Consider the following 27,595-nt stretch of genomic DNA (forward strand, 5'->3'; position numbering starts at 1 on the left):
AATAAATTTGAATAACAATTGTGTATTTCATTTTCATCCCATCTTTAATAGCAATAGATTCTGTCCTGGAAGCCCAGCTCAAACAATCATCCTGTCGTCAGGATGTCATCTACTTACCTGATAGAGCTGCATGATCAACTTGTAGAGTTAAGGAATTTGTTGAAATAATTACATTTCTCTTTCATCTTTTACTTTATTGTTGGATTTTGAGATGTATTAGTACATTGTAGACCCCAGAGAATGAAAAAATAATGTTACAAGAGATGGAATTATACATCTTAAAACAATGCAAAAGGAATCACTTCTATTTATTGTAAGTCAGTCTTTACTGTGCTTTGGAGCAAAATTCAAAGACTACCTGATTTTGTAATTCAAACAACCTAAATGTAAATCAGGAGGACCCTGCCAGAGTTTGGGGCGGTGCTGGGTAATGCTCAAAGTGATGAACTCCTCTTTAAAAAAAAAAAAAAATGGAAAGAGAAAAACCCCTTTCATTATGATCTTACCAATTTTCAGCTTTTAGAAAAAGAGGTTCCCTGGGTGGGTTTGTAGGCACAGAACAGAAGTTTTCAGAGAGAATGAAATAATTTCTGGATTCAAGATAGCCCTACACAAATTCTAAGATTTCTTGTTCATCTAGTCACTCTGACCTTGGAAGCTCAGGCCCCAGTTCTAGGTCATGTTGAATCATGACACTGATCTTTCCAAAATCAAACTTTCTTTGCATTTCTGATATGAAGAGAATTTTGAAATATTTTTGGCTTTAAGGTGATTCAGACTGAATGTAAATTAAACTCAAAGCGCCTTCCTGTCAACCAGTATAACATTTTTCAGCCAATTATTGTAACTTTATTATTCCCAGATGGAGAGCATTTGCAATAATTTTCTAATCTAAGTGTCATCAAATGTGACAAAAAATAATCAGTTTTCTTAGAATTATTATAGCAGCATTTTAGAGACTTTTCCTATCTGACATATTTGTGGATCCATTTCACATCATCTTTTACCAAGGAAAAAATAACTTAAAAGGTACCTAGTAGTTAATTGTCTGTATGTTTCAGACCTGATTCACCACTGATGAAATGTATAGTGTACTCTTACTTTATCTGCCTACGTAGATGACCCTCTGTTGATCTAGTCAGGAAAGATGCTTATTCATGACTATATGGGTCTGAGAGCAAGGGTCAAGGGCATGGGAGCCCAGGTGGTCAATCCACTGGGATGGCTGAGTAGAATGGGAGGAAGAGCGAAGAGATCCTGCAGGTCAACAGCTGGTTGCATAGCTGGTGTCAACAACAGGGATTCAACTTTTATGAACATGAGACCTGCTCCGAGGATAGAGGATGGTTAGGAAGAGATGGGATCCACCTCATCAAGTAGGGCAAAAACACAATTGCCACAGGCTGGCCAACCTGGTGATGGAGCCTTAAACCAGGAATGACAATGGAGGGAGATGATGACCCACAATCAAGTGAGGAAGGTGGTAGATTGGGCTGGTAATAGAAGGGTTCAGAGTGATGTGGACAGGAGAGATGATGTAATCAACACAACGGAGTAGTAGGAGACCCTCCTAAGTGTGTGTATGCATGCAAATACAGAAGTGCCTACAGGACAGCAATATGGGGGAAGCTCCATAAATTTTCTGGGAAATCCACACAACTGGGTGCTTTCTGAGCCACATGTTGCCTCTTGGAAAAGAAGGCTGATAGCCTCCTGGGCTGCATTAGGAAAAGTATTACCAGCAGCTAAACGTAGGTGATTCTTCCTCACTGCTCAGCCCTGCTGAGACAAATCTGGAGTGCTGTGTCCAGTTCTGAGCTCCCCAGTACAAGATAGACATATACATACTGGAGTGAGTCCAGTGAAGGGCCACAAAGATGATTAATAAACTGGAGCATCTCTCATACAAGGAGAGGCTAAGAAGACTCGGATCTGATTGATGTGTATAAATACTTGATGGGAGCAGGGGGGTAGTAAAGAAGACAGAGCAAGATTCTTCTCAGTCACAGGACAAGACATTGTGAAGTTTCCATCCTTGGAGATACTGAAAACTCAACGAGATATGGTCCTGAGCAACCTGCTGTAGGCGGCCTTGCCCTTAGCAGGGGCATTGAACTAGATGATCTCCAGACAGCCTTCTCAACTTCAGCAGTTCTGGTATTCTGTGACTAACTGTAGGTGAAAACCACTTTAAACTAGATTTTTGTTTCTTTTTTAATTTATAAATGTGTCACTCCATATTTATTGCAAATATTCGTCAATGATGCCTTTTAAATCTTGGACTTACTTTAAAACTTTTGAACATATTTTAGCCAGAAATTGATCCAAACCTCTATTCTGATAAGCTTATATCAAAAAAAGAAACAAAGGCTCTTAATAGTACACTCCAGGAACAGCAAGATGTAACATCAGCCATTGACTGTAGTCTATAACGTTCTTCAGGGTGCGTCATTTGAAAGCCAGTGTTCAGGGAGAAATGGGATTAGTAAAAGATGTCGCTACTTCTGAATTACTTTGCTATCACCTTTAATAATAAAGGCTCATGAACAAGTTGATTTAAAAAAAAAAAACACAGAAAACAACACAACAGAACCACTACAGAACAAGCCTTATATCTAATTTCTGTCTTTCTGAAGCTCTCACATTCATGCCCACCTACCACATACTGGTCAATTTGTGTGACAGTACAAGCCTAATTGCTGTGATCAAAAAAGCCATTTTTTTTAAAGAAAAATGCTATTTAACCTCATCAGTACTGACACATAACAATAAATAAGCTAGGCATTTCTCTTCATCAGCAGGCCTTGCATTTGATACTGTGGTTTAATTTAGTCCTGGTACTCTCCACTTTTCTCTTTGCCTCCTGTTCTTTGGAGATTGCTGTTTTGTTCTAGAGCTTCGGGGGCTAATTTTTTTTCACATTTTATTTTTTTCCTGCTTACTTTTTCCCTAGTCTTTTCTACAATCTCCAGAGTTACTGGTTAAACGCAGGATGGTCTGAAGTAAAATTTCACTGCTGATAATTTCCTCATCCTTTATTGTTAAAGCATAGTGTTGTAGAAAAGGGGGAATCCTCAGTTAGTTAAGTAGCCCTCCAATGCCAGTCTGGCAGTATTTAAGGCACCCCAATGGATGTTCTTGATTTGGTCTTAAAACTTTGGAGCTGGATCTTTCCTGACACCCCGCTTCCTTAAGATGTTTTAATGCATCACTTTATATATGAGTAGAAACTGTTTATCCATGTCTTTTAATAGAACTAATGTATATAGAACACATTAATGTCTATAAAAACCGTCTCATCTTGAAGACATGCACCACCTATGCATAAAACCTGCAATAATATTCTAATGGATAGAACATTAAAAAATGTTAAAATATTTTGACAATTCTTTAGTGCTTCAGAAATAGCACGGAAGACCACACTGCTCTTTTATCTATATCATGATTCTGCTCTGTCTGTTATCTGTTCCCAGGCTTCCCGCATTTCCTCTCATATTTGACTTTATTTTAACATCTCTCATTTGGTGTGTGAATTAGCTGCTACTTTTGGTTCAGAGCTAGCTCAAAGAGCAACAACCAAAAGAGACATCAGAAAAGATAGTAAACCTCAAAGGATGGTGGGCTGGTAATTTTGTCAGTACCGGAACAGGTAGGAATTGCCTATTTGAGCTTCAGGCTCAATCCTAATTGTCACTTTCTTGCTATAGAAGAGAGAGAGAGGTGTGCTGGGTGAAAACTGCTGCTGTGCATGGGCAATCACTTTTTTCAACCTGTTTTGGGGAAGTGATGATGCCAACAGCAGTAACTCAAAGGGAGGGTTATGTGAAAAGTTATAAACATAACCACCCAGCTCAGTGGAAGAAAAGAGAGCCTTGCTCTTAGAGGTCCCTTCTGCTCCTGCCTTTTCCTCCCTCAAAATTATGTCTGGAACTGATATTTCAGTTTTATTTCTTAGTTGGCAAATGTCTATTTCAAGAAAGTCTTGACGGGAAAAAAACTTGATTCCATGTTGAACTGTGCTAATTCCAGTCCAATACTTCTTCAATTGCCCAGCTGTGAGTGATTCTCAGACTGTGATTCACACATGGACACTAATGGCACATATTTTTGAGTAAGTAGCCAAAAACGTTGCATTTGTTTAAACAACAAGAAATAATTACTGCAGCAGTGCTGTAAATCAGCTGAAAGAGATTTTAGTGAACAACACCCACCCCCTCAAAAAAAAGCAAAAAAAAAAGCAAAATTAATACTTGAAGGTAACTTTCTGAAAAATGTACATGCTCTCACTTTAGGTTTCCTCCCTCTGAATTTGTGTCCTTGCCGCTGAACAGATAGACATTCTTCTTTGCCTATGCCATGACTGAATAAATTAATGAATAAGAAATAAATCCTAACCAAATATAATAGAAGTATGAGAATGAGATGTAAGGAGGATAAAACACCAAGAAGATATACATTCAGAATGAATAGACTCTGATGAATAGAAAAGATTGTACTCCTTCCAAACCTTTTTCCAAAATACAATCCAAGCTTAAACTGATGAAGAGATTTTGAAGTATGAGAAAGATGGGTTAACTTTTAAATTTTATTTTTCTTCTCCATTTTATACTCTGTGTCAGATTTATGCATAAACTGAAGCCAAAGGGCTGTAATACGGTGATGGCTTTTCTTTTTTTTACCACTGCATTAATACATCAAACCTTATTTGTATGATATAAGGATTGCTTTTATTCTTTACTCAGGTGCTGGCTACATGTTTGGATTCTTGGTTAAAAAGCTCAACAATAAATCCTTGCTTCTAATGGTACCCTCTGAAACAAAACTCTTTCAGGAACTTCTCTAAAAATTTCATTTAGAAACAAAAATTTTGGTTGCAGATCATTTTGTCCAACCTGTTTCTTGAAGCAAAACCATTGCCAACACCAGCTTAGGCCAGCTGTGACTTTGTCTAGCTTTGTCTTGAAAGTCTCTAAGGATGGAGAACACACAGCCTCTCTGAGTGCCTGTTTCAGGGTTGTACCACCCTCCTACAATCCAGCCTGAACCTTCCAAGCTGCAGCTTGCAGCAGTTAGCTGCCTTTTGATTTTACATTCACCGCTCCTGAGAAGACCTTGGTTATACCCTTTTTGTAATGCCCCTTGAAGCAATTGTAGACTGCAGTTTTGTCTGTCCCCTCCCCTATATACTTTGCTTCCTTCTCACCAGACTGAACAGATCGAATCACTCAACCTCTCCTTGTAGCCCATGCGCTGCATGCCTTTGATCATCTCCACATCTTCTTGAGCTGAGGAGCCTGAAACTGGGCACAGGCACAGCCTCAGCAGGACCAAGTAGAGGTGGGGGGGAAAATAATTTCTCTTGTTCTTCTGGCCACATTCTTTCTGACATAATTTTCATGCAGTTTGCCTTATCCACAAAGAGAGAATGCTGTTGGCTTGCATTTTATTTGGTTTCCATTTTCCAGGAGGGCTGCTGCTCAGCCCAGTGTTTTTCCAACCTGTACTGATGCATGGGCTTAATTGGCCCTGAGTGCAAAATTTTGTACTTTTCCTTGTTGAACTTTGTGAGCTTTCTGTTGGTTCACTTCTCCAGGGTCCTTCTAGCACTGAGGTTGTGCTACGTGGTGGATCAACCTCCCTCCAGCCTGTATTTAGTATCATCCACAAATTTGAAGATGAACTTTTTATCATCATCCAGATTATTGATAAATATATTGAACAGTATTGGCTCCAGCATGAACCCCCTGGAGTACTTATTACTTACCACAAACTAGGTGTTGAGCCATTACTGCTACACTTTGAGTCTGGTGATCCAGCCTATTTCATAGAATCATAGAATAGAATGCGTTGGGTTGGAAGGGACCTTAAAGATCATCTAGTTCCAAACCCCCTGCCATGGGCAGGGACACCTTTCCACTAGATCACGTAGGGACACTAGACCATGGACAGGGATCACCTTTCCACTCATGTCTGCTCAGTTTGTATTTCCCTGGCTTACAGATAAGAATGCTGTAAACCAAAAGCCTTACTACAGCTGAATTACATTGCACCCACCACCTTCTCTTTGATCATTTAACTAATTGTTTCATCATAGAGCCAATCAGGCTGGACAAGCACAATCTGGTTTCCTGGATCCTCCTTGATTTTGTCAAAGTTGAGTTAGCCTTCTACTATTTATCAGGGACTTCTTTCAATCTCCATGATTTTTTCTAAGTGAGAGATAGTAGCCTAAAGAATACATTGACCAACAATTTCAGCACCCTGAAATTAACCCCCTTTGACTTCAAAGATTGGAATTACTCTTCAGAGTAATTACTAATTCTCTAAGTAACTCCCTAACCTGTCAATATGCTTCTGTCACCTTTGCCAGTGAAACCTGACATGCAAAAAAAAGAAAAGCTGTTGAGTGTTTCAGTCTTCCATGTAGTCAGTCACCAGGTTTTCTCTCTCCCATTTGTCAACTCTTCTTTCTTGCTGAAATTCTGTTTGTTGCTGCCATACTTGTAAAATCCCTTCTTGTTACCTTCTGTGTCCCTCAGTAGTTTTAGGCATAAATGCTCAAACAGTGCTTTGGTACTCCTTTGCTGCCTGCTTTTATTTCTATTTATTTCTTATATGTTCTTTTGCCTTTTAGTTCATTAAAGAGCTCTTTGCTTAGCCAAGTGAATCTTCTGTTTAAATACCTGATCTTCCTCTGCGATGGGATGGGCTTGTTCCTGAGCTTTCAATAAGTTTTCCTTAAAATATCGTCTAGTTCCCTTGACACTTTCCCCCATCATGTTTCCATGAATATTCTGCCTAGCAATTTGCTAAATAAACTGCAGTCTGTTCTTCTGAAACCCAGAGTCATAGTTCCATTGTTTGCAGTCCCAGCCTACCTCTGGATCCTGAGCTCAGTCACATCTCATGGTTGCTGCAGCCAAATTTCCCATCTGTGGCCACATTCACCAGAAATTTCTCATTGTTTGTGAGGAGTGGGTCAATAGAGCATTGCCCTTGGTTGGCCACTGTGCTGTTCGTGTTGGGAAGTTATCACCAACACAGTCCAGAAACTCCCTGCATTACTTGCACAATGCTATGATGACCTTCCAGCCAATGATTGCAGTCTATCCATGTAGAAATCCTACACAAGAATGTAGACCAGTGATTGGAAGACTTCTATGAGTTATTTATAGAAAGACTTATCTACTTTATTCTCTTGATCAGACAGTTTGTAACAATCCCCTCCCCCCAGTCATCAGTGTTAATTTCTCCTCTGACCTATACACAGAGTCCCCTGACATATGGGGTTCTGTTTTTTTATGGTCTGTGCAAAGTCTCCCTTTATGCAGAGCTGAAGTTCTTCCCACCTTCTTCCATACTTGTCCTTCCTAATCAAGTTGTACCCATCCATGACCATTCTCCAATCATATGTGCTATCTGATCTGATATGTGCACTATCCCACCAAGCCTCTGTGTTTCCAGTTTCATCACAGCCATCTGACTGTGTACAGACTTCCAACTCTCCTTCTGTATTAGAGCAGAGCACAGGCATTTGAGCTAAGTCTGTGAATACCCTCCCTTCTAACTGGTGATGTGAAAGTTGTCCCTGCAGCTTTCTCTCAATCATACCTCCCATGTTTCTTAACTTACCTTTAGGCTTAGGAACACATCCTGTGACAAGCCTTGTCTAGAGGCTTCCACACCAAGTTACTAAGTCCATTTGTAAAGTTGATCTTCTGTTTCCTAGTCTGGTGGATCCCATCTGTTCTTGGCAGTCCCTTGAAGTCTCCTTGAAGTACCACGACCAAAGAAGCCAGAGAGATAACAAACACACAGTCAGGTTTTGGTTTGATGGGTGTATCTGTTCCTACCTGGGCTTTTCCCTTTGAATGGAAAGGTTGATGAGAACATCCCCTGAGTCCCTGTTCCCCTCACCTAAACACCCTTCACTGTTAATGTTTACTTGTCTGTCACTTGATCCTGTGTTTCTATAAAAGACATTCCTGATATCTAGGGTTTTTCCAAGACTTAAGTAAAATCTAGGTTCTTATTCCTATGTACAGGGTTCAAGGAGGAGAGGATTGAGTTAGTAAAAGCAGACTAATTAATTCATGAATCTCTTAAGAAGTCTTGTCACATACAAGTCCCTGGGATGGGCTGCATCCAAGAGTGTTGGATGATGTAATTGTGAGGCTGTTCTCTATCATCTTTGAAAGGCTGTGGAGACAAGGAGAGGACCTTAATTACTGGAGAAAGGCATATATTGTACCCATCTCCAAAAGAGAAAAGAAAGGCAGCCTGGGAACTACAGGTTGGCCAGTCAGCATCACTTCTATCATGAGGAAAATCATAGAGCAAATTCTCTTGGAAGTTGTTTATGTGAATAGGAAGGAGAAGATGATGAGTGTGAATTAGCACAGGTTTAGGGTATATTGTGCTTGACCAAACTGATTGCCTTCTGTGATGATTAGGTCTCTTGTTAATGGTTCACACTACCTTGATATTAGTTACAGCTGGAGTTCCTCAGGGGTCTATCCTAGGACATGTCCTGTTAAATGTCTTTGTCAATGAGACCTGGAGAAGGAGATGGAGTGCACTGTCTTCAAATCTGCAGTTGACATCAAAGTAGGGGGTGCAGCTGACATACTAGAGGGCAGAGCTGCCAAGCAGATGGACCTAGACAGGATGGAGGAATGGGCTGACAGGAACCTCATGAAATTCAGCCAGGAGAAATGCAAAGTCCTGCACCTCTGATGGACTTAATCCACTGTCACTGTTCAAGCTGGTGGTCTAACTAGCTGGGGAACAGCTCTGCTGGAAAGGACCTGAGGTGCTGGTGAACAGCAATCTGTGCATGCTCCAGTACTGCACCATGGCAGCAACGAAGGCCAACAGTATCCAGGGCTGTTATCAGTGGTAGAGTAGGCAGTAGAGCAAGGGAAGTGATTATTCTGCTTTTATTTGGCATTCATTAGACCATATTGGGAATTTGCACCCCTCATTACAGGAAAGATGTTAATAAACTTCAGTACACCTAGTGGAGAGCCACCAAAGTGGGCACACATGCCTTGTGGTTGAGAGAAGTGTATTTGTTCAGCCTGGAGAAGAGATGGCTTTTGAGCGTGCGTAACCTAAAATCTACAAGGTTATCAAGGCTCTTTATTAAGATGCCTGATGGGAGACTGAGAAACAGGAGTCATAAATTGAAGCAGAGGAGATTCTGACTGGATATAGAGAAGAAAAAAAACATGATGATGAAAATAATTAAGCTGAGACAGGTTGTGCAGTCTCCATCCTTGGATGTTTTCAAGACCAGACTTGCATAAAGCCTTGAGTGAGCTGACCCTACTTTGAGTGGGAGGTTGGACTAAAGACATCCTGAGTTGTCTTCCAGCCTGGATGATGCTGTGATTCTGTAAACTTACTAAAGTTAATGCACATAGTACTTTTATGCAGTGACTTAAGTCCTTTAATTCACATGCCTTAACTTTCCCAAACACTTCCCAATAGCCAAGTATTAAGAATTCTTCTGAGAATACACTGACACTTTGCAGTAAACAAACTTGTTTTGTTTTGTTTTCAGTAAGCTGAGAGTACACAAAGACAACAACATGATGGTGGGATAAGGATAATTTTCAAGTCTATTGCTTAACTTGCCCTCCAGGAAAGTTATCTAGGTCTTCCTAGATAGGCCTTCGTATCAACTGGACATATAGCTGTGAAGATGTGATAATACTATCAGCTTATGTTAGAAAGTTAGAAGGCAATTCAGGACAACTGGAGATTCCAGTTGTCCTGGAACAAAAACAGGTAGTTTTTGTTGGTTAACAAAATCAGTGTTGTAGCCTAGAAAATAAAAGCATTTGATTAGAAGCCTGCATTTCAAAGATACTAAGCTCCTGCAGTTCCCACTGATTTCAGTGGAGCTGGATCTGCTGCCTAACTGAAAATAAAGCAGAAATTTCTAAATTGTTGCTTGCACACATGAATGCCTAAAGCTAGGTATATAGCTTCATCTAAATTACTTATAGTCTACCGAAAGAGGTACTCTTCTTTTCCTTATGGAGTAGCCTAGTATTTCACACATAGCAGATAGCAAAGCAAATGAGATTAGGAAATATTTAGAATGTCTTAAATTCACATCATTTTTATTTATAATCTACCATATGAGTTCAGTTGGTGGGAAATAGACACACATGGAGATACAGGCACATAGACTAAGTGTTGCAGGACTAGAGATTTGTGTCCAGAGGTTCTACTTGTCAGCAAGAGAATATTGATTGAAATATTGAACTTGTAAACTTCAGTCCATTTGAAATATTGAACTCGTAAACTTCAGTCCATTAAACTATTTTTGTAAAAAGTATCTGGAAATAATACTTACTTGCTATCAAAATGTCTTTTCCACCTTATGAGTTGCCATAAGGCATTTTAAGAGGTCTCATTTAAAAATAACTTATTATTTCTTTTTAAATGGTGGTCTTGGCTGTGAAAATTTTGCAATTTGTTCAGACTGTGTAATATTTTGAATTGTTTTGAGTACTGTCTGATAGTAGTTTGATGGATTTTAGGAAGCAAATAAATATCTTAGTCAGACATTAAGATGTGGGGGTCTTTTTAATATGGGTCATTTGCCATATGATACACTGGAACTTTTCCTTTCTGCATAATCCTGAAATTCTAAATTCTTAAACTAACCTTTACTGGGGCATTGTTTAAATTAATGTAAAACTATTAGAGATTTTTAGTCCTCTGAAACTGTGCTTAACTCTATATATGCAAGGTTAATCTTTCCCTAGTTATAGGCAAAAATATTGCATCAGAAGCAGTGGAACTTGTCCCACTGTAAAAATGCATGTGTTTTCCTTCCATAGTATTTAAATTTTAGCACGCAAAATGGATTTTGAGGCAATAGTAATTGTTTGTATTCTCATGCCTTAAGTGCCTGATTTTCATTTGTTTCTTTTTTTTTTTTATTTGACAGTGATGCTATTAAATATTGCTTTGTCTTTATTTTATTGATATCCAAATAGAGGAGGAATATACTTGAACGCAACCAGTTCAGCTTTTCAGCTTTATTCTGCCTAAGCAGGATTCATCAGGGCGGAAGATGGTCATTGCTGAAGAGCTCTCCACATCCAGCACTGAGCAGTGTAACTGACTGGTCATCAAATAACTAAAAACTCCCTGTCTGAGTTCAGACTCAGTCTTCAGACAAAAGAGACAGAACTGTGAATTTCAGTAAAGCCATGTTCAGATATACTGTGCTGAGATCAGACCTTTTAGTTCAGCTCATCAATCAAGGCATTGTTAATGAGGGTGCAAAAGGCATCACACGCTTTACATGGAACACAGCATCGATTCTGCCTGCCTGCTAATCTTAACACTTAGACCTTTGTCCACAACCTTTTACACTGCACTTGTTACCATAGTCTGTGGGAACCTAATACGTGAAATTATCAATGTTGTGGGTCATACCTGAAAAGCTGCTGTAGTTTAAACCAGCATTTCTTCAGTGAAATTTTTAAGAAGCAGAAAAGGCCGTAACTGTTGCATTGCCAAATGTTGCAGCTTGTGACCAGGTGCCCACCCTGCAATGGAAATCACAGTTCTGAACTAAGTGCTAGTGAAATGTGTGGGGAGAATTAGGCACTTCTCAGGAGTGCTCAGTGTGCAGCTGCCTGGTAGCCCATAGGGACCTAAGGTGAGAAGAAGCAACCCATGCTCCTTATTAGACACGCCTTTCTACTATTTCCAGTCCCAAGACTGGATCATCTCCTTCTCACAGAAAAGTCAGAGAATGTGTGCTGTTGTAACAGTGATTGGAAAACTTGTTCGGGATCCCATATTTTCAAACGTTACTGTATTTTAACCAACACCCAACTGGCTGTTTTAAGGGAGTATCTCTCACTTTGTTTTCTTGGTATTGTCCTGCTTTGTTTAAATACCTCTGAAAGCAGATGAAATAGCTTCTGTCACATGCCATAGTCACCGGCTCATAGGCACTGCTGTGGGGTAAGGGAGATGTAGATTTAAGTTCAAGTACCAAATTAAGCTGAATAGCGATTTGAACCTGAAAGGAGATTGGTGCACAAGTGCTCACAGATATCCCCTCTCATTCTTTGACTCAGTTTTAGGTTTAGAAAAGATTGAGAAGTACAAAGAATATTCTCAGGCTGTAGTCAAAAAGGAAGGTGACTGCTTTATCTGAGGGCCTGGTGTGGGTCTAGACATTAGCTATAGGGTCTCAACAGCACAGCGGTATGAAGACTGAGGCAGGCGTATCTGATGGTTCTCAGCATTGCTTTTGTTGCAATGAGATTAGGAGATAATCTGTGTTCACATTACAAATTATGGTGGAAAAGTCATCTGATCATTTGAAATTTCCTTTGCATTTTCCTGTAGCAATGATCTTCAAAATTTTGTTCATAAAAGTTGTATCTAAAAAATAGTATATTTTCAATCAGCAGATCTGATCACTCATTAAGTCTTACATGTTAAAATTTCACTCAGGAAGTCCTAATAAAAGTAAAAGTAGGTAGTTTTTGGTAAAACGTAGCAATGTAAATGCTCTAAAATTCCATGACCAGAAAATCTGCAGACTAAACTTTCATTAAAACTAAATACAATCTGCATTAATTCTTGAACTGAAGGCTGTGTGTGCAAGATGAAAATTAATGACTGAGAATACCTGGTACAGTGAGCAGAGGGAGGTGGTTAATTGCCATTACTAATGAACATTTTGAGATTTCTCAAACTTTAGCTTTGTTTAATGCTGTAATGTAAAAAGAGATCTGGTTTGTGAAGTGAAGTGGTAGTTTTAATCAGACTCAGCCATAAAGACAAGACTTTGGTCTCATAAGCCCTTCCTGAGCTCATGAATAAGCTTGTTATTTAAGGAGGTATTGTGCTGGTATAAGAAAAATGGGAGAAGTGTGTTGGAACATAACAGATTTCAAGGCCAGGTAGAAACAAGCACAAAAAGTTAGGGAGGAAGAAATGCAAAGAATTAGGACTATTTCAGTTACAGGAAAAAAAAAAAAAAAAGAAAGAGAAAACAAAGTTAACATAAGCAGAACACAAAAGAAAGAAATTCAAATGTAGTTTTAAACAAAACTTGTCCTCCATGTAAAGGTTTGGTTGACTCAATCTCTCATATTCCACCACAGTAATGCTTCTTGGTGATGAGTTTATGAAATTAGGATTTTGGGGGGGAATATAGTATTTAATTATTTATCCATTTTATGTGGGATACTGGGAACTATGCTTTTGTAAACACATGTACACCAAATGAACGTCAAGTAGGAAGTCACATGGTAGGTACTGAATTGATGAAATCAAATTGGAGGGGAATGATCCAGGGGGATGAAAAGCACATGCTGCCACCAGGTTAAAGCTGTGAACATCTCCCCCTTGATGGTATTCACACAGGAATCAAGGGAAATGTGTAGAGGGCATGGTGGAAATCTTCGACATGCTGCTGGCTACTGCTGCTCGGTTTCGCATGATGAACCTCCAAGGGGAGGAATTTGTGTGCCTTAAGTCCATCATCCTGCTCAATTCTGGTAAGTGGTGTGCTTTGCTGTCACTTGGGTAATTGTGGTTGCTTCTGCATGTGATTGAATCCTGCTTGTTGTCGCTAATGACGTTTTCATTTTGAGACAGCAGCAATCAAAAGCGGGCTGTCAACATAGATGCAGGCAGAGCCACCAGGCAGGGATGGAAGTGGGCAAACCTGTTCAGTGGTGTAGACGGGACCCAGCAAATTAATGCAGTAAGTAGCTGATACAATATGCACAGCTGATGTGAAGGGAGATCAGAGCAGTATTTTGAACTAGGTGCTGGCAGGTCTTGTTAGAGCTCTGATTACAAGACACCGAAGTAGCTGCAGCTACACTTAGGGCACCCAAAGGCAATGCCTAGTTTTAAATCTACACCTTCCATTTTTAGTGATGGCAAAATAAAGGGAAATAATGGCAAAAATGTGCCTGAGTTTATAATGGTTTAGTTTATATTAAAATACAGGCATATAAAACTGAGGTAATCACCTTCCACTTCCTTTATAGTTGATGAAATAAATATTTTTGGGCTGTAAATCTCATTTTGTAGTACACTTCAAAAACAGGTGACTAGATAACAAGTGTAGGTATAGATATAAATATGTAAGGTTAGCTGGCTTGAATTCTGCATGAGATGATTGAAATAAGCAAATTCAAGTTGAGGTATGTGACAGAAAATTACTGTTGCACACCAGATTACCCTTTTCTCTTTGAAATGAGAAAAAACTCCAGGCAATTTATTTTTAAATACATAAATGAGGCCCATAGTGTTCTCACAGAAACTATAGAGGTATAAAATAATAATGTAGGCACCAAAGTCAAAATTTTAGACTCAATTCTCTGCTAAGTTGTTACTTAATGACTAAAGATGACAGAGTTTCCTAACTCTGAGGATCTACCCACTTGTTCTCCCCTTTTCCTGTTGGGTTTGAACTCGTAGATGGCATCGACATCTAGACAAAACACATGTGGAGGGCTGTATGTCCTTTTTACCCAGTGGTCTAACAGATCACTTTCCCAAGTAGTATGAGAAATAAATTCAGGTAATTCCCACCAAAGGCTAACTCTAAGCACAGCAGACTTCTTTATTGATCAGGCACTTCTTCCTATACGGAAACTTGGACCTGGTCTACTAAAAAAAAAAATTCAAGCAAAATTATATATTTGTACAATCAAATATAAAAGATTTCATTTATGTTCTGTGAGATTAATAAATGTGGTTCAGGTTTTGTTGTGATTGTCACCAATTACCAAAAAGTGACATCTGAGACAAGCAGCTGGCATATTAGGAATGAAGGGCTTTTGTTTTTATCTTGGATGCCAGGGTGTGGCAATTGTAATTAGTTTGACATTTTATTTTCCTTTTATTGTCCTGATAATTATAACAGAATATTTGCTAGAGTTAAATGTTCTTCCTGAAAAGTGATGCTCCTCCAGACTTCTAGCTAATATGTTCAAATGTAATTATACTCTTAAATAAATATAGAATATGTAATTGTTTTATAGAAATATTGAATTAAAATTAGAAAATAAAACAGAATCAGATGTTTGAATAAGACACATTAGATGTTCATGTCTTGAATGTGAAGACTTCAAGCCATCCTGTTGACAGTTTTTGTCCCACTGCTGTATTTAATATTGATCCAGAAAACTAGATTTGTCATATAGACAAAGCTCGGACAGACCACCAGCTATCCTTCATAGAGCACATCTCACTTTGTTAATGAGATTTTTTCTTTCAAGATTCCCCTAAGGAAAAATTGTAAAAAAAAAAAAAATATACCAAGTGAAGTCAGTGATAATCAGAGGCAAATTTCCTTCTGCACTTGAGAGATGGGACCACTGAGTGAGGCTGGGAGATATTAGATCTTCATTCCTTCAAGGTTCATATTTGGCAGGTTCGAATCAGTGATGCTGTGAGTGGTAGAAGGTCAGAGTTGATCTGATGATCTGATTTTGGGTGTCATGGTTTTTTGGGGTTTTTTTTACATTAAATGAAAATTTGTAGCTGCTCAGAAGTCTGGCATTTTTACAAGAGTCTTGACAGTGAACAGATCAGAGAGCATGGTTCAGGTTGAGCTGTTACAGGCTCATGATGAAAGCAGTTTATACCTTATGCAGAGCGCCATGTACTATTCTGGCTTGCATACTGCACTTATTGCAGTATATCTGAGTACACTGTAAACTGAATGCGTATGTATATATAACAACAGAATGTATGTCTGTATTGCTTGTAATTGCCTTTATGAATAAAGGTAATTAATTTTGCATTTCAGTCTTTCCATTCCTATAACCAACTAAATTTATAACTACTTGAAGTCTTAACTACTAGGTGGTGGGTATGTGGACACGAGTTTCTGACTGTCAGATCCTTTAGATGCCCAAATTAGGAGGCTAGACTGCATTACAGAGATAAGTAGCATAATTTGGGGTATGTGTAATAGTTCTGTGTTGTTCAGCATAGATACTCCAAAATGTCTTCTGGAGATGCTTTTCTTCACAGAATATAGCCAATCTCCTTAGGTAAAGTGTGGACAAACAGGAAATATGTGCTCTGAAGCACATAGTGTACATGATGTATGAGGAGATGCTGACAGAGATGGGTTTGTTCATCCTGGAAAAGGGAAGGTTAATGGAGGGTCTAACTGCAGTCCTCAAATAGCTGATGAACATGTTATGGAGAAGCCAGGGCCTGACTCTTCTCAGAGGTGCAAGAGGAAAGGACAAGCTGCAATGGAGACAAACCACAGCAAGGGATATCCTGACTAGATGAACAGGAAAAAAAAAAATCTTCCCAGTGAGAGGTTAAGCACTGGAACAAGTTGGCTGGAAAGATGGTAGGATCTCCATCCTCAGAGATACTTAAAACTCAGCTGGGCAAAGCTCTGGGCAGCTTGACCTAACCCTGAAGTTACCGCTATTTGAGCAGGATGTTAAACTAGATGACCTCCAAGCTTCCCTTAACCTGATTTTTTCTATGATGCACATGTAAATATAGACAAATCTACTAAAGAAACAGCGGATAAACACACAATGAATTTTTGGCCCTTATGCCGTCTGTATTGCATATGCATACGATTAAATTTCTCAAAATGATTTGAAGTGGACTAATTAAACAAATTGGACTAAATATGCTACATTTCATATTTAAAAGCAGTCTGCATTTACATTCTAAATCTTTGCGTGGATTTAATTCACAAAGTGTCCACAAACTTTTCTTTAGTAAATCCTTGGACATCTGTTAGCCTCTTCACATGAGCTAGTGCTGTTTAGTGCTTTTGCTGGACATCTATTTTCTCTTTTTTTTTTTCAACATCTTTCAAGGCTGTTTAATATCTTTACACTCCTTTTCCGTGTGGTCTTGGGCAAAACGCAAGCGAATTTCTTTTCGTTTCACTCAGTGCTTGTGGAAAAGATGGAAGGTTTTGTTTATACAGCAAAATACACGTTTACGCTACTTCCAAATTTTTCCTGAGATATCAAGGCGACAGCATGTCTGTAACAACAAGGACAGCATTGTCTCTAGGTAAATAACAAACCAGAAGGTGCCCCTCTAAAGCTGCAGCAATAAATCTTTTGACTAAAAAGCAAAATTGTATTTTTGAAAAACACATTCAGTTCACTAATAAAGGGCTGTTTCTTAACACTGGAAAATAAGTATTAGAAACATGAAGGGGCAACATGGTGCCAAATGTTTTACTTTTGAGTGTATCTGAAGAGAGGAGTGGTGCTATGTGGCAAAGCAACAGGCTTTCATTTTGGAGACGAAGATGTAGCTCATGTCTGCCTTAGCAGCTGATTTACCTAATTATTTAGCTGGTCAGTCCACAGAGATGGAAAGATTTAGCTGATTTTATGCATTCTGTAGGCCTTCTGATACATCATTCCATGTCACTGTTTGTTATTCTTCTGATTTTTCCAGCTCCTGTTAAATTGTGTTTTTTATTTATTTCTTTATTTTGGCGGCTGGATGATTACATGAGTGCATGGTACAGAGCTGAATTAGCTCACAGCTCAGCCTGGCTTGCTACGGACCCAGAGCAATGGGGCACGGTGGAAGGGAAAGAAGAGCCTTGATTATTGTTTTGTGAGCCTGAACTCTAAATGTAAAGATATTTTAAACTGGGGTTTATTGTGACAGAAAAGATGCAGAGAGTGTTCTCCTCTACACTAGTATGCAAAAATATATCACTATATATAGTGACACATATAAAATTATATCACTGTATGCCAACAGCTGGCACGGTAACACTGCAGTCCCCGAGGGACTCTGCTCTGTGCATAGCTTTGTGTTATGGGCACAGATCAACAGGCTTTACTTGTTTGCAGGGTGGTGCTTTCTCTGTTCTTGCTCCTATTATGCTTTACAATACTGACCTACCGAAAGCTGGAAAACAACCCTGTAGCTATTCAATTTAGGCTTGCTTTCAGCTTCAGAGCTCGGAAAGACCCTTGAGACTGCTAAATCTGACTTTGCTAAGATAATTTTCTGCGCTCTTATTCTGAAATTCTGCTTGTGTGTGTATGTGTGTGATGGATAGCTGTCATTTCTTTTGGGGGTATTTCTGGTCATTGGCCTAGGGCAGGAGCAATCATCAGGGGGGCAGAAAGAAAAACCAAACATCATTTTTCTTGGCAGTTATTGATTGGCAATTGCCTGAAGTCTCTACATTTTTGGGGGAGCGCTTTTTTGATTTATACTTTTTAATAGCTTCTGGACTAGACCTAGGTGAGAAAAAATTCCTCCTAACAGATTTTGCTTTTGTGGGTTTCAAAGTTATGAAACTAAGGCGTATTGCTACAAGGGCATAATAGCATCCTCTGGCTGAGGCAAGCTGCTTTGAAGGCACAGTGGGTTTATGAGACTAATGTTTCCTTCTAATGGACTGTGTTTTGTCAGTAATATTTAAGAATCTTGTCCCTAGAGGTACCTGCTAAGCTATAAAACCTGGTATTGTCAGTAGGCATATGTGAGTGTGGTTAAGAGTCCAGCTGAGAAAAGCCCCAGGAGATGTTTCTCTTTGGTGAATTCATTTCAGTAAAAATAATAATAATCATAAAAAGCTTTGTGAGAAAGCAGACCATTGTGCTATCTATCTATATCAAATTTGAAGCAATATTCATTACCAAAATTAAAAGCTCTGACTGACGGTTTTCAGAAAATATGCTGTGTTTGAGTTATGCTTTTGGGTTTTTAAAGTGGTCTCTCTCTCTCTCCCTCGCTGTCTCTCTTAGAATGTCACTCACTCTGACATTCACAAACACGAATTTGTATTCTTTTTTAGTACAGAAGACCCAAAGTCATAAAACCTATTCACAGGTTACAGTAGGTGTAGGTGTGAAGACCTTGAAGTACCAAGATGATGTGAGGAGGTGAGGTATGCCAAGAAGATGGTAAAAAAAAATCTCAATTTCTCTGACCACTCAGATACATGGCAAAATATTTTTATCTTCAAATTTGATGGTATAGCCTGCAACTACAAACAAGCTAGAGTATACACGTCTGTGTATGTGTGTGTGTTCGTGTGTGTGTGTCTGTCTTAATATCAGTAACTGCATTGCACATTGTGCTATATATGATGCTTTAAAGAAAAGCAAAATGAAAAGTAATTCCAGAAACCAATTTTTTCCAAGGACAAATTCCAGATTTCTTCTTGCCTCTGTGAGCTGATGCAGAAGGGCTAAAGCACAGGATTTGTCAAGTACATTATAGACACAGGGCAATGAACACACCATGTTCAAGCCGGTTGGATTGTATTACCGTACATACATCTTAAACTTTTGCTGCCTCAGGACTGGATTATAGTAATACGACCTGTTTAGAGTTATTGACTTAATCCAGAAGATTAAAAAGCTGGTGCCCAATGCAGCAGCCGCCTTTTGGGAGCACGGTGCTGTTGCAGCCTGATTCACGTTGTCTGTTTGTTGTCGTCCAGAACAAATTGAAGATAAAAACATGCAAAATAGTTTAGAATTTTCCGTTTAGAAAGCTGATGTGCTTCATGCACCCAAGAATTACTACTGGCGGAAGATCTTATGTCTGGGTTAGAGTATTTTATAGGAAACGTGGAGGGGCTGTTGGAAGGGGAGTCTGAAGGTGTTTTGATCTCTGGAAAAATTTCCTTCTGGTCCAAATATTCAGGCTGCTCACTTTCAGCAGTAAGCAATGTAAGATGGCTAAATTTACACAGGTTGCCTTGGACATGGTTTTTAAAGGAAAGTTGGGTTTGCAGATGAAGGAGTGCACCTTTCAAGTCTCTTGCTTGGTTGGGAGCGCTTTGTTGAGATGAGTGTGTGTAAACAAACCCTGATTTTGTTTACATGTTTTGTGTTAACGTTATTATTCAGTTCTAGATTGACTAGCAAATCGCCAAAAATCAAACATTAAACATCAGAGAAAATGGCAAAAACTGCTGAAGGCCTGGGCTAGTCAGTAAGTACTGCAGAGCTCTCAAAGGGCAACAGCATCTCCTCAAGGTTGCGGAGCTGAGTGACTGAGAGAAGAGTGCAGCCCGTGGGTAGGCCTAGCTGCAGGCTGCAAATGTCACCTGCCACCTGACTCAGACCTTGGATGGACCTAGGTGGGGTAGACCCATCATCTTCCTGCTCCTGCTTTGCCCACAGTGACCAAATCCAAGCTCCAGGTCCATTCAAACCAGTGACCTAGCTGGCAAGCAGGAGGGTTTGCACACAGTCAGCTCCCAAGGTTTAACACAGCCAAAGAGGCCAGCCACGAGGCATACCTTGGGGAAGTCTGACTCCATCAAAGTAATTTTTGTCTGTGGTTTGTTTGTTTTCTTTCTCCTTCCTACTCCAGGTGTGTACACTTTTCTTTCCAGCACCTTGAAATCTCTGGAAGAGAGAGACTACATTCATCGCGTTTTGGACAAAATCACAGACACTCTGATACACTTAATGGCTAAGTCGGGTCTTTCTCTGCAGCAGCAACACAGACGGTTGGCTCAGCTTCTCCTCATCCTCTCTCACATCAGGCACATGAGGTGAGAGCAAGCATGCAGTCAGCCCTCCTGTACTGGTCCCGTGCAAGGGAGGTTTCACAAATGCACACACACACTTTTCCTTCATGGGTGGGAGTGCAATCTGTGTGTAGAGCTGTTGTTACAAAAAAAAAAATGCATATGCCTACTTTCCATAAAGATATATGGAACATGTGTGCAAAACAGTACGTTGGATTATGGTGTGAAAGGAGTAAACGTTTTCCCCATTTGTTTCTTCTGGTTTTCTTTTCCTTTGCTTCTTTCGATAGTGCTGTAAGTAGTATCTACTTTTAATGTTATGTGCATTTTGTGTTCTGTTTGAAAAGTACCAAGTAGAATACTACCGTAGCAGTAGCCCAGTTCTGCAAACTTTAGTCTCCTATAAGATTTAATAAAACTATCACTTTTATGCAGGCACTTTTCACAAGTGGCTTGATTGCATATCACTTTAGAAAAGAGATTAGGATCATTATGTGCATTTTATGGGTGAGGACAAATGCAGATCTACTGAATCCCAATCTAGAGGACTGTGCCCTTTGCTAATTAGAGGTGAGGTGTCTGAAGCACTCTGTTAGTAGTCACAGCAACGGTTGTCCCAAACGTAATTACCTCTTAAGGTAGCTGCTCAGTGGCTGGAGTGTTAACATGACAAGCCTGTACAAAGATACAGTATAGATTTTATTTTTATGAAAGGACAAGAGATGTTGTTATGCAGGTTTTATTTTTCATTATTTCAGTTAATAAAATTAAAATTAAGGTAAGCACCACATCATAGTTGAAACATTCAGATTTTACCTCCTGGGCTGATATACAGGTGTTCAGGAAAAGTCAAGGGGTGTGTGCATGTGGTTTTTTCACTTGTGTCTTTTTGTGGAGTTTCTTTGTCTTCGTGTTAATCAACTTTTTTTTTTTTCCTTAAGAAGAATTTATACAATCAAGGAAGTTCCAGATGCACAGTGAAGTTAATTATTGTTTCCATAGTTTTGTGAATGGATGCTATTACAAGTGATCATCTGCTAACAAATTGGCTGAGGTTATTTCTAGGAAAAAAATCTGATATTTTGTTTTGTTACAGGAAAGCCAAGATTAATCCCATCCACTTAGTCACTGTGCCTAGATTAGGAGTCCATGTGCTCTAGGCTACCTCTTAGCCAAAGGAGAGCAAAAGAGCTCCCTTTAGAAGGCAATTTGCTCATGGGCAGTCTGAAACATTCTTTGAAGATGCCGTCTTCTGCTAACTGTAGCAGGAGTGTACAGCAACTGCACTGTTAAGTTAGTTGTTTTGTACACGATAGAATTTGTATGAACCTAACAAATGTTACTAGATGATAGTTTTTTTCCCCATAGCACATTTGGAAAGTAACCATTGTTTCGTTACAACCCACAGCAACAAAGGAATGGAGCACCTGTACAATATGAAGTGTAAAAACGTAGTTCCACTCTATGATCTCTTGCTGGAGATGCTGGATGCTCATCGACTACATGCCCCAGCAGCCAGGAGTGCTGCACCAATGGAAGAGGAGAACAGAAGCCAGCTGACAACTGCAACAGCTTCATCTCATTCCTTGCCGTCTTTTTATATAAACAGCAAAGAAGAGGAGAATATGCAGAATACAATATAAACAAAAGTCAGCATATATAATGGTATGAGAAAACCAGCAGCGCACTACCTAGCTCATGCTTCATTTTGTCCATAGTGCCACCTATGTAACACTCCAATGACAACAGTCACCTGCATTTTTCCATTTGTGTGTTTGTCAAGCACTTGCCTAAATTGATTGCTTATCCTAAATGGAAGACATTTTATTGCTATGGACAGCCAGCAAGGATTGTCAGGCTAACCTGATCCAAAATTTGCAGTGTTGTTATTTAATTTTGTATGTAAATTGGGTAAATCCTAATCTAAACGAAATGTTCATTTTATTATATATTATTAGGCCATACCACCCATGCGTATCAGTGTCTTCATGAGTGGTAGCCTTTGTTGATATCCACCCTAAATTCTGAGCTCACTTAATCCTTTACTTGACTGAAACTTTGAAGCAGTTTGGTAGAGATTTTGGAAGACTTTTTTTGGGGGTGGAGGTAAATGGAAAGTTGATTGGCATCTTAGTGTGCCATAGCGAAACTGCACTGCTAGTAACTGCCTCGGTAGTTTAGGTAGATTCCCACCTATCTTCTTCCTACAGTAGAAAGGAACCTCTGTCTGAGAATAATACCATTTTACCTTGCTGGCTTACATCAGCAGACAACTCCCTCTCAAGATCATACTGACCAAACTTTTAGGTCCCCTTACCATATCCTCTAGCCAAATTGCATTGCATGCATCCTATCTTGTCTGCTCCTACAAAGTTAAAGTGCTCTGTTGCTTGGTAGTGTGTAAATCAAGGGCAACATGGCAAACAGTGATAACATACATAATTACTCTTAAACCAGACCAGATGACTAAAAAAATCATCAGGTCTTAAAAAAAGAAGTCTTCACACACATACATGATCCAACACTATTTTAGAAAAATCCTCCCCCTGACCTTTGCTTTGTTGTGCTACAAACCAAGGGGTGAGGATGCCAGGGCAAGACTGGCACAGCAGGGTGGGATGGTCCCATCCCACTCAGCAGAGTGTGGCCTAGCCGTGTACGGGAGGGCTGGCATCACAGCCAGACCAGTAGGCTTTGCATTGCCTTGGCTTGCTTTGGTCCACTTTGGCTCTCATTGGGACATGCTCAGAAACCACTGTTAAGAGCCATCTCACCTGTGACACCAGAACTGGCCAATGAGTCTCAGACATGGTGAAGACTCTGGGACTGCATGTCCAGGAAGATAAATCTGGCTTTCTCCATGCATGTGTGTAACTGTTTTTCATAAGGATTAGTCAGAGTCTTCAGACCAACTGTAAATATACAAAAGGTCCACTGACATCAAGAGCTTCAGCAAGACATGAAGGAGAGAGACTGAAGAAATCCATACTATGTGCTATTCAAAGTAGGAGCTGGTGCTGCTGTTTGACTGCCTCTATGCTATAAAATTAAACGTGTCAGGGAACGTTGCTGGGTACTGGAATGTGATTGTTACATATGCCAGGGATATCTTATTAGTCTAATGATAAACTTTGCCTGTGCTACCTGCACTTCGGGTTTACAGGTGTAGTTTGGGAGTTAGCATGGACCAGGGACTATTCCAACAGCTGGTTGGAAGCGACCACCCTGCCAGTAAGGATGTTTCATAGCACATGCGTAGGCTGCTCCACAGCAGCTGGCCCCAGTGCTGGAGAAGGGTTCAGGGATGCTTCTTTTACTGCTATAGTTGAAACTTTTATGTGAGATTATGTTGATTGGAATATCCTGTAGTAAGTAAATATAGGAAATAGTGCAACTAATGCCATACAGGAGTGCCTATGTCTAATTATGCTCCCTGTTACACAAGCAGAGTCTGTGTGCAGTGAGATTGAGTTACATAGCAATTGTGAAGGCAGCAAGGCATAGGACGAGTTTGTGCTCCAAGTCAAGGATTTAATTCTTTAGTGAATGTACATAATGATGTCTATAACAGTTTCATGTACATATTTGAGGGTACATGCAGTTTAAAAGTCTAAAGCTAGATGCTACTTATGTTTGAGAAGATTCCTGGAAAACATGTGAAGCAGTCACTGTAAGTTAATAGGCCTTTTATTGATGCATATTGTAGTGTCATTTTTTTCTGAATGTGCTGAAGGATTTGTCTTTTTGTGTATTCAGTAAGAGAGCATGTGTGTGCGCACACGTGTGTGTGTGTGTGTGCAAACTTGGTACCTAAGGGCTTCTGGAGTGCTCCTAAATGCCTTGAAAGAAAATGCACAGTTAGTTTGTTTTGTTTAGCAGCTTGTTTTCAAACGTGTTTTTAGAAAAACCATGAATGCCCTGAAATGAGTGCAGGCTAAGATCTGAACGGAGCACAGGAATCCCTGTAGTTACACTTACGTGCTTACACCTTTGTCATTCACTTGTAGCCCAGTGTGTGTTAGAGAGGCTCTTTAGATACTGTACGTGCAACTTGGTGTTCTCTATGACAGAACACACAGATCAAGCTCATAAGCTGCAAGGAAAATTAGTTTAAATTAATTCCTCCCTTCCTACACCCCAGACCAGAACATTATATCAATTCAAGTGTAAATTTGGCCTAGAGGAAGAAAAAGTCATTCATGGAGAGCAATTCACAACAGAGGGTCAGATTCTGACAGTACTTACATAGGGCAAGTACCACCACACTCTACAGGTTTTCCTGGTGAGGCTGGCTAAGTATGATTTGAAGTGGTATGCAGCAGACAGAAGGGTATCATAATGTGTCTTGGAACACAAGGAATAATCAGTCAGCTCATAATCTTAACTATGAACTCTTTCCTAAGTTCAGCCCTTGCAAGGAAGTAATTTAGATTCAACCAGTCCTCCCATGTTTGTGGTGACATCAGTGAAGGGCACCCAAGAAACAAAAACAGTGATTCCCAGTAATACATCATTTACCTGGGGCAGTTTCAGAATCTGTGTTGTTAATTTGTTAATGAGATTTTAATTGAAGCAGCACCTTAATGAATATAGTAACCTTCCCATAGTTATATATAAAGAAAGATGATTGTCCACATATCAGACAGCTGAATGTAGCTATTAAATTGATTAAACAAAGTCTATGATACAAAAATGGCAATTTTTTTCATATGTAATTCTGAATTATGCTCTCGGGTATGCAAACAATTGTGCCTGACATTTGGTAATTGTTATTTCACAGGATGATATTTTATGTGTGTGTGTATATATATACATATATGCTTTATATTTGCAGCTGACAAACCAGTACTACCTGAATATCTGGTGCTGGATAGTAAATAAAAATATATAGCATGTAAAAAAAAAAAAAAAGGAAACTATTCAAGGCAGCTAATTACGCTTTTACCAAAACATTCATAGTGATGTCTCTGGACAGCTAATGAAAGAATTATTTTATAATGTTTATACATGGATTTTTTTTTTTTTTTTAAAAAAAACCAAACAGAAAAACCCCCAGAAATATAGGCACAAACCCAACAGAAATAGACCAGATATACTTGCTTTGCTTGAGAATATGGTTGTTACTGAATTATTATAAAAAGCTTGGGAAGCAGGAGAGGAGATAGGGTGATGTGTAGCACTTGGTGGTGGTGTGAGTTTCCAACAATCTGTGAAAGATACTCTGGTTTGTAGTGGTTCTAGCCACATCTTGATGTTTCAGACTTTGTGTCAGGTAAAACTCCCAGTTGGGGCAGTAGGATTTGTACTGGGGTAAAACAATTTAATGAGAGTTTCTTGGTGTGTGTTTGTGGTAAATTTACTGCTATGTTTCAGTGACATCTCTTGATGATTTTTCTCCTGTACACTGAGGGGTTTAATAATTTTAAAACATAATCAAAGAAATAATCTGAACTGAAATCCCAAGGATACTGCAAGGACTGTCAGCAGGTCACTGGACCTTAAATTGGAAAAAAAAGAAAACCCAAACCACCCCCTTCATCCAAGCCAGGGTTTGTACTGGAGCCTCCATCCATTCCAATTGATGTCAACTGATTCCTTAAGAGTTGTGCCAAATGTTTAAAATGAAACAAACTACCAGCAAAGTTAAAATTCTGCCTCACTAGGGCCTTAGTCTTATCACAGCCTTTGGTAGGAACAGAGCAAGCCTTTCTTGTGTATATAATATCCTGCCTTAAAATTAGAATGCAATCCAACCTAAAGCTAATGGGATTTTGTATATAAGGTATTTTCAGCTGAACTTATGTGAAGTGCATTTCTTACTTTGAATAAAGAGATGGCTATTTTCAGTGCTATCTACAACCATAACATAGCTTTACAGATAGAAATTCAACACATGTAAAAGAAGAGTCATGTTAATGACGGTACTGTAATACAAACCAGTCTTTGCTGTCACCTGCAACTATAGCATAATCTCAAACTGATCTGAGAATTTTAAATTAATATTTCCTTAGTCCTACCCTTTCTACTCGCAGTTCCCTTTCATCTTTCAAATGCAGATAGCCTATATCCTGAAAGTTGTTTTCAAAGTGATTGGTGCCCATAAGGGTATTCGGTTTTGCACTGTGTTAAAAAAAAAATATAAAAAAAAATCTTTTGCATTCAAATGTGCCTAAAGAAACAAACAAACAAAAAGTTAAAAAAATGTATATGCTGCCATCTTGCAAATTTGTATGCTCTGTAGTCCTGTGTGCCTATAATTAGAAGTCTGTTTCTTCAGAAAGTGCCCATCAGAAAATGAAGGGATAGACTGCTGGTCACAAGACTTACATTAACAAGCCACTTTATGTATCACCTTATTGTATATACTATAAAACTAATGCTTTTGTGTGCACTATGTAGTCTGTCAATGGAAAGTCCTTTCTTTGGTATATGCTCAGCTGCCATAATGTATTTGTTTTTTCTATTCTTTCACTGATGCATACAAAATTATTGATGTCTTTGTTTTGGTGAGGTTTTTTTTCTTTGTTTTGCACCTAAAAAAGTTCTAAAATGTATAAATGAAGAATCCAGTAGGCTACCTGATTGGTGCAAGATTTTTATCAGTGTATTTGATGTTGAAAATAAAGAATTAACCAGAGCACTTTGTTTCATTAGTTATCTTTTGCATAGTTTTAAAAATATGCTTCTTTTCTTAGTTTTCCAGTAGCCAGTGAAGTCGTACAATTTTTTTTACAGAATCAGAATGTATCTGTTTCTGTTCATCTAAGTGAAAACTGTTTCTTAACCTTTCCCAAAAAGCATCAGAGATTGGCCATATTTAGACTCGACAATGTGTTAGGTCTAGTGTCTAGTATTTCTAATGTCACCGGGGAAGTCACCTATGTATTTAGTACTTTATATACTTTAATGTGCTTAGTATTTTATATGCTTTACATTCCTTATTTTGGCTTGTGAAACAGATTATGGTGGAAGAGACAATTTGTGTGAATTTAGCCTTCTGCAGTTGACTGCCATTTCCTGAGTTAGCTAACATCAAGTAAAATAGCACTTCTTTCCCAAGTGAAAGCTAGTCCTCAG

At 39.1% G+C, this 27,595-nt stretch overlaps 1 protein-coding gene across 1 annotated transcript in view; it reads left to right on the top strand.

Moving 5' to 3' along the window:
* The window catches only part of ESR1 (estrogen receptor 1), a 114,655-nt gene extending 87,500 nt beyond the window's left edge, over positions 1-27,155 (top strand). The window contains 4 exon segments of the mRNA XM_068395256.1: positions 13,414-13,547; positions 20,359-20,542; positions 21,927-22,138; positions 22,141-27,155. Of these exon segments, the coding sequence (XP_068251357.1) occupies positions 13,414-13,547; positions 20,359-20,542; positions 21,927-22,138; positions 22,141-22,181 (571 nt within the window). The 3' untranslated portion in view covers positions 22,182-27,155.
* Positions 27,156-27,595: the final 440 nt, after the last annotated feature.

Source organism: Nyctibius grandis, chromosome 1 (genome assembly GCF_013368605.1).
Source record: "Nyctibius grandis isolate bNycGra1 chromosome 1, bNycGra1.pri, whole genome shotgun sequence".
NCBI lineage: Eukaryota > Metazoa > Chordata > Aves > Nyctibiiformes > Nyctibiidae > Nyctibius > Nyctibius grandis.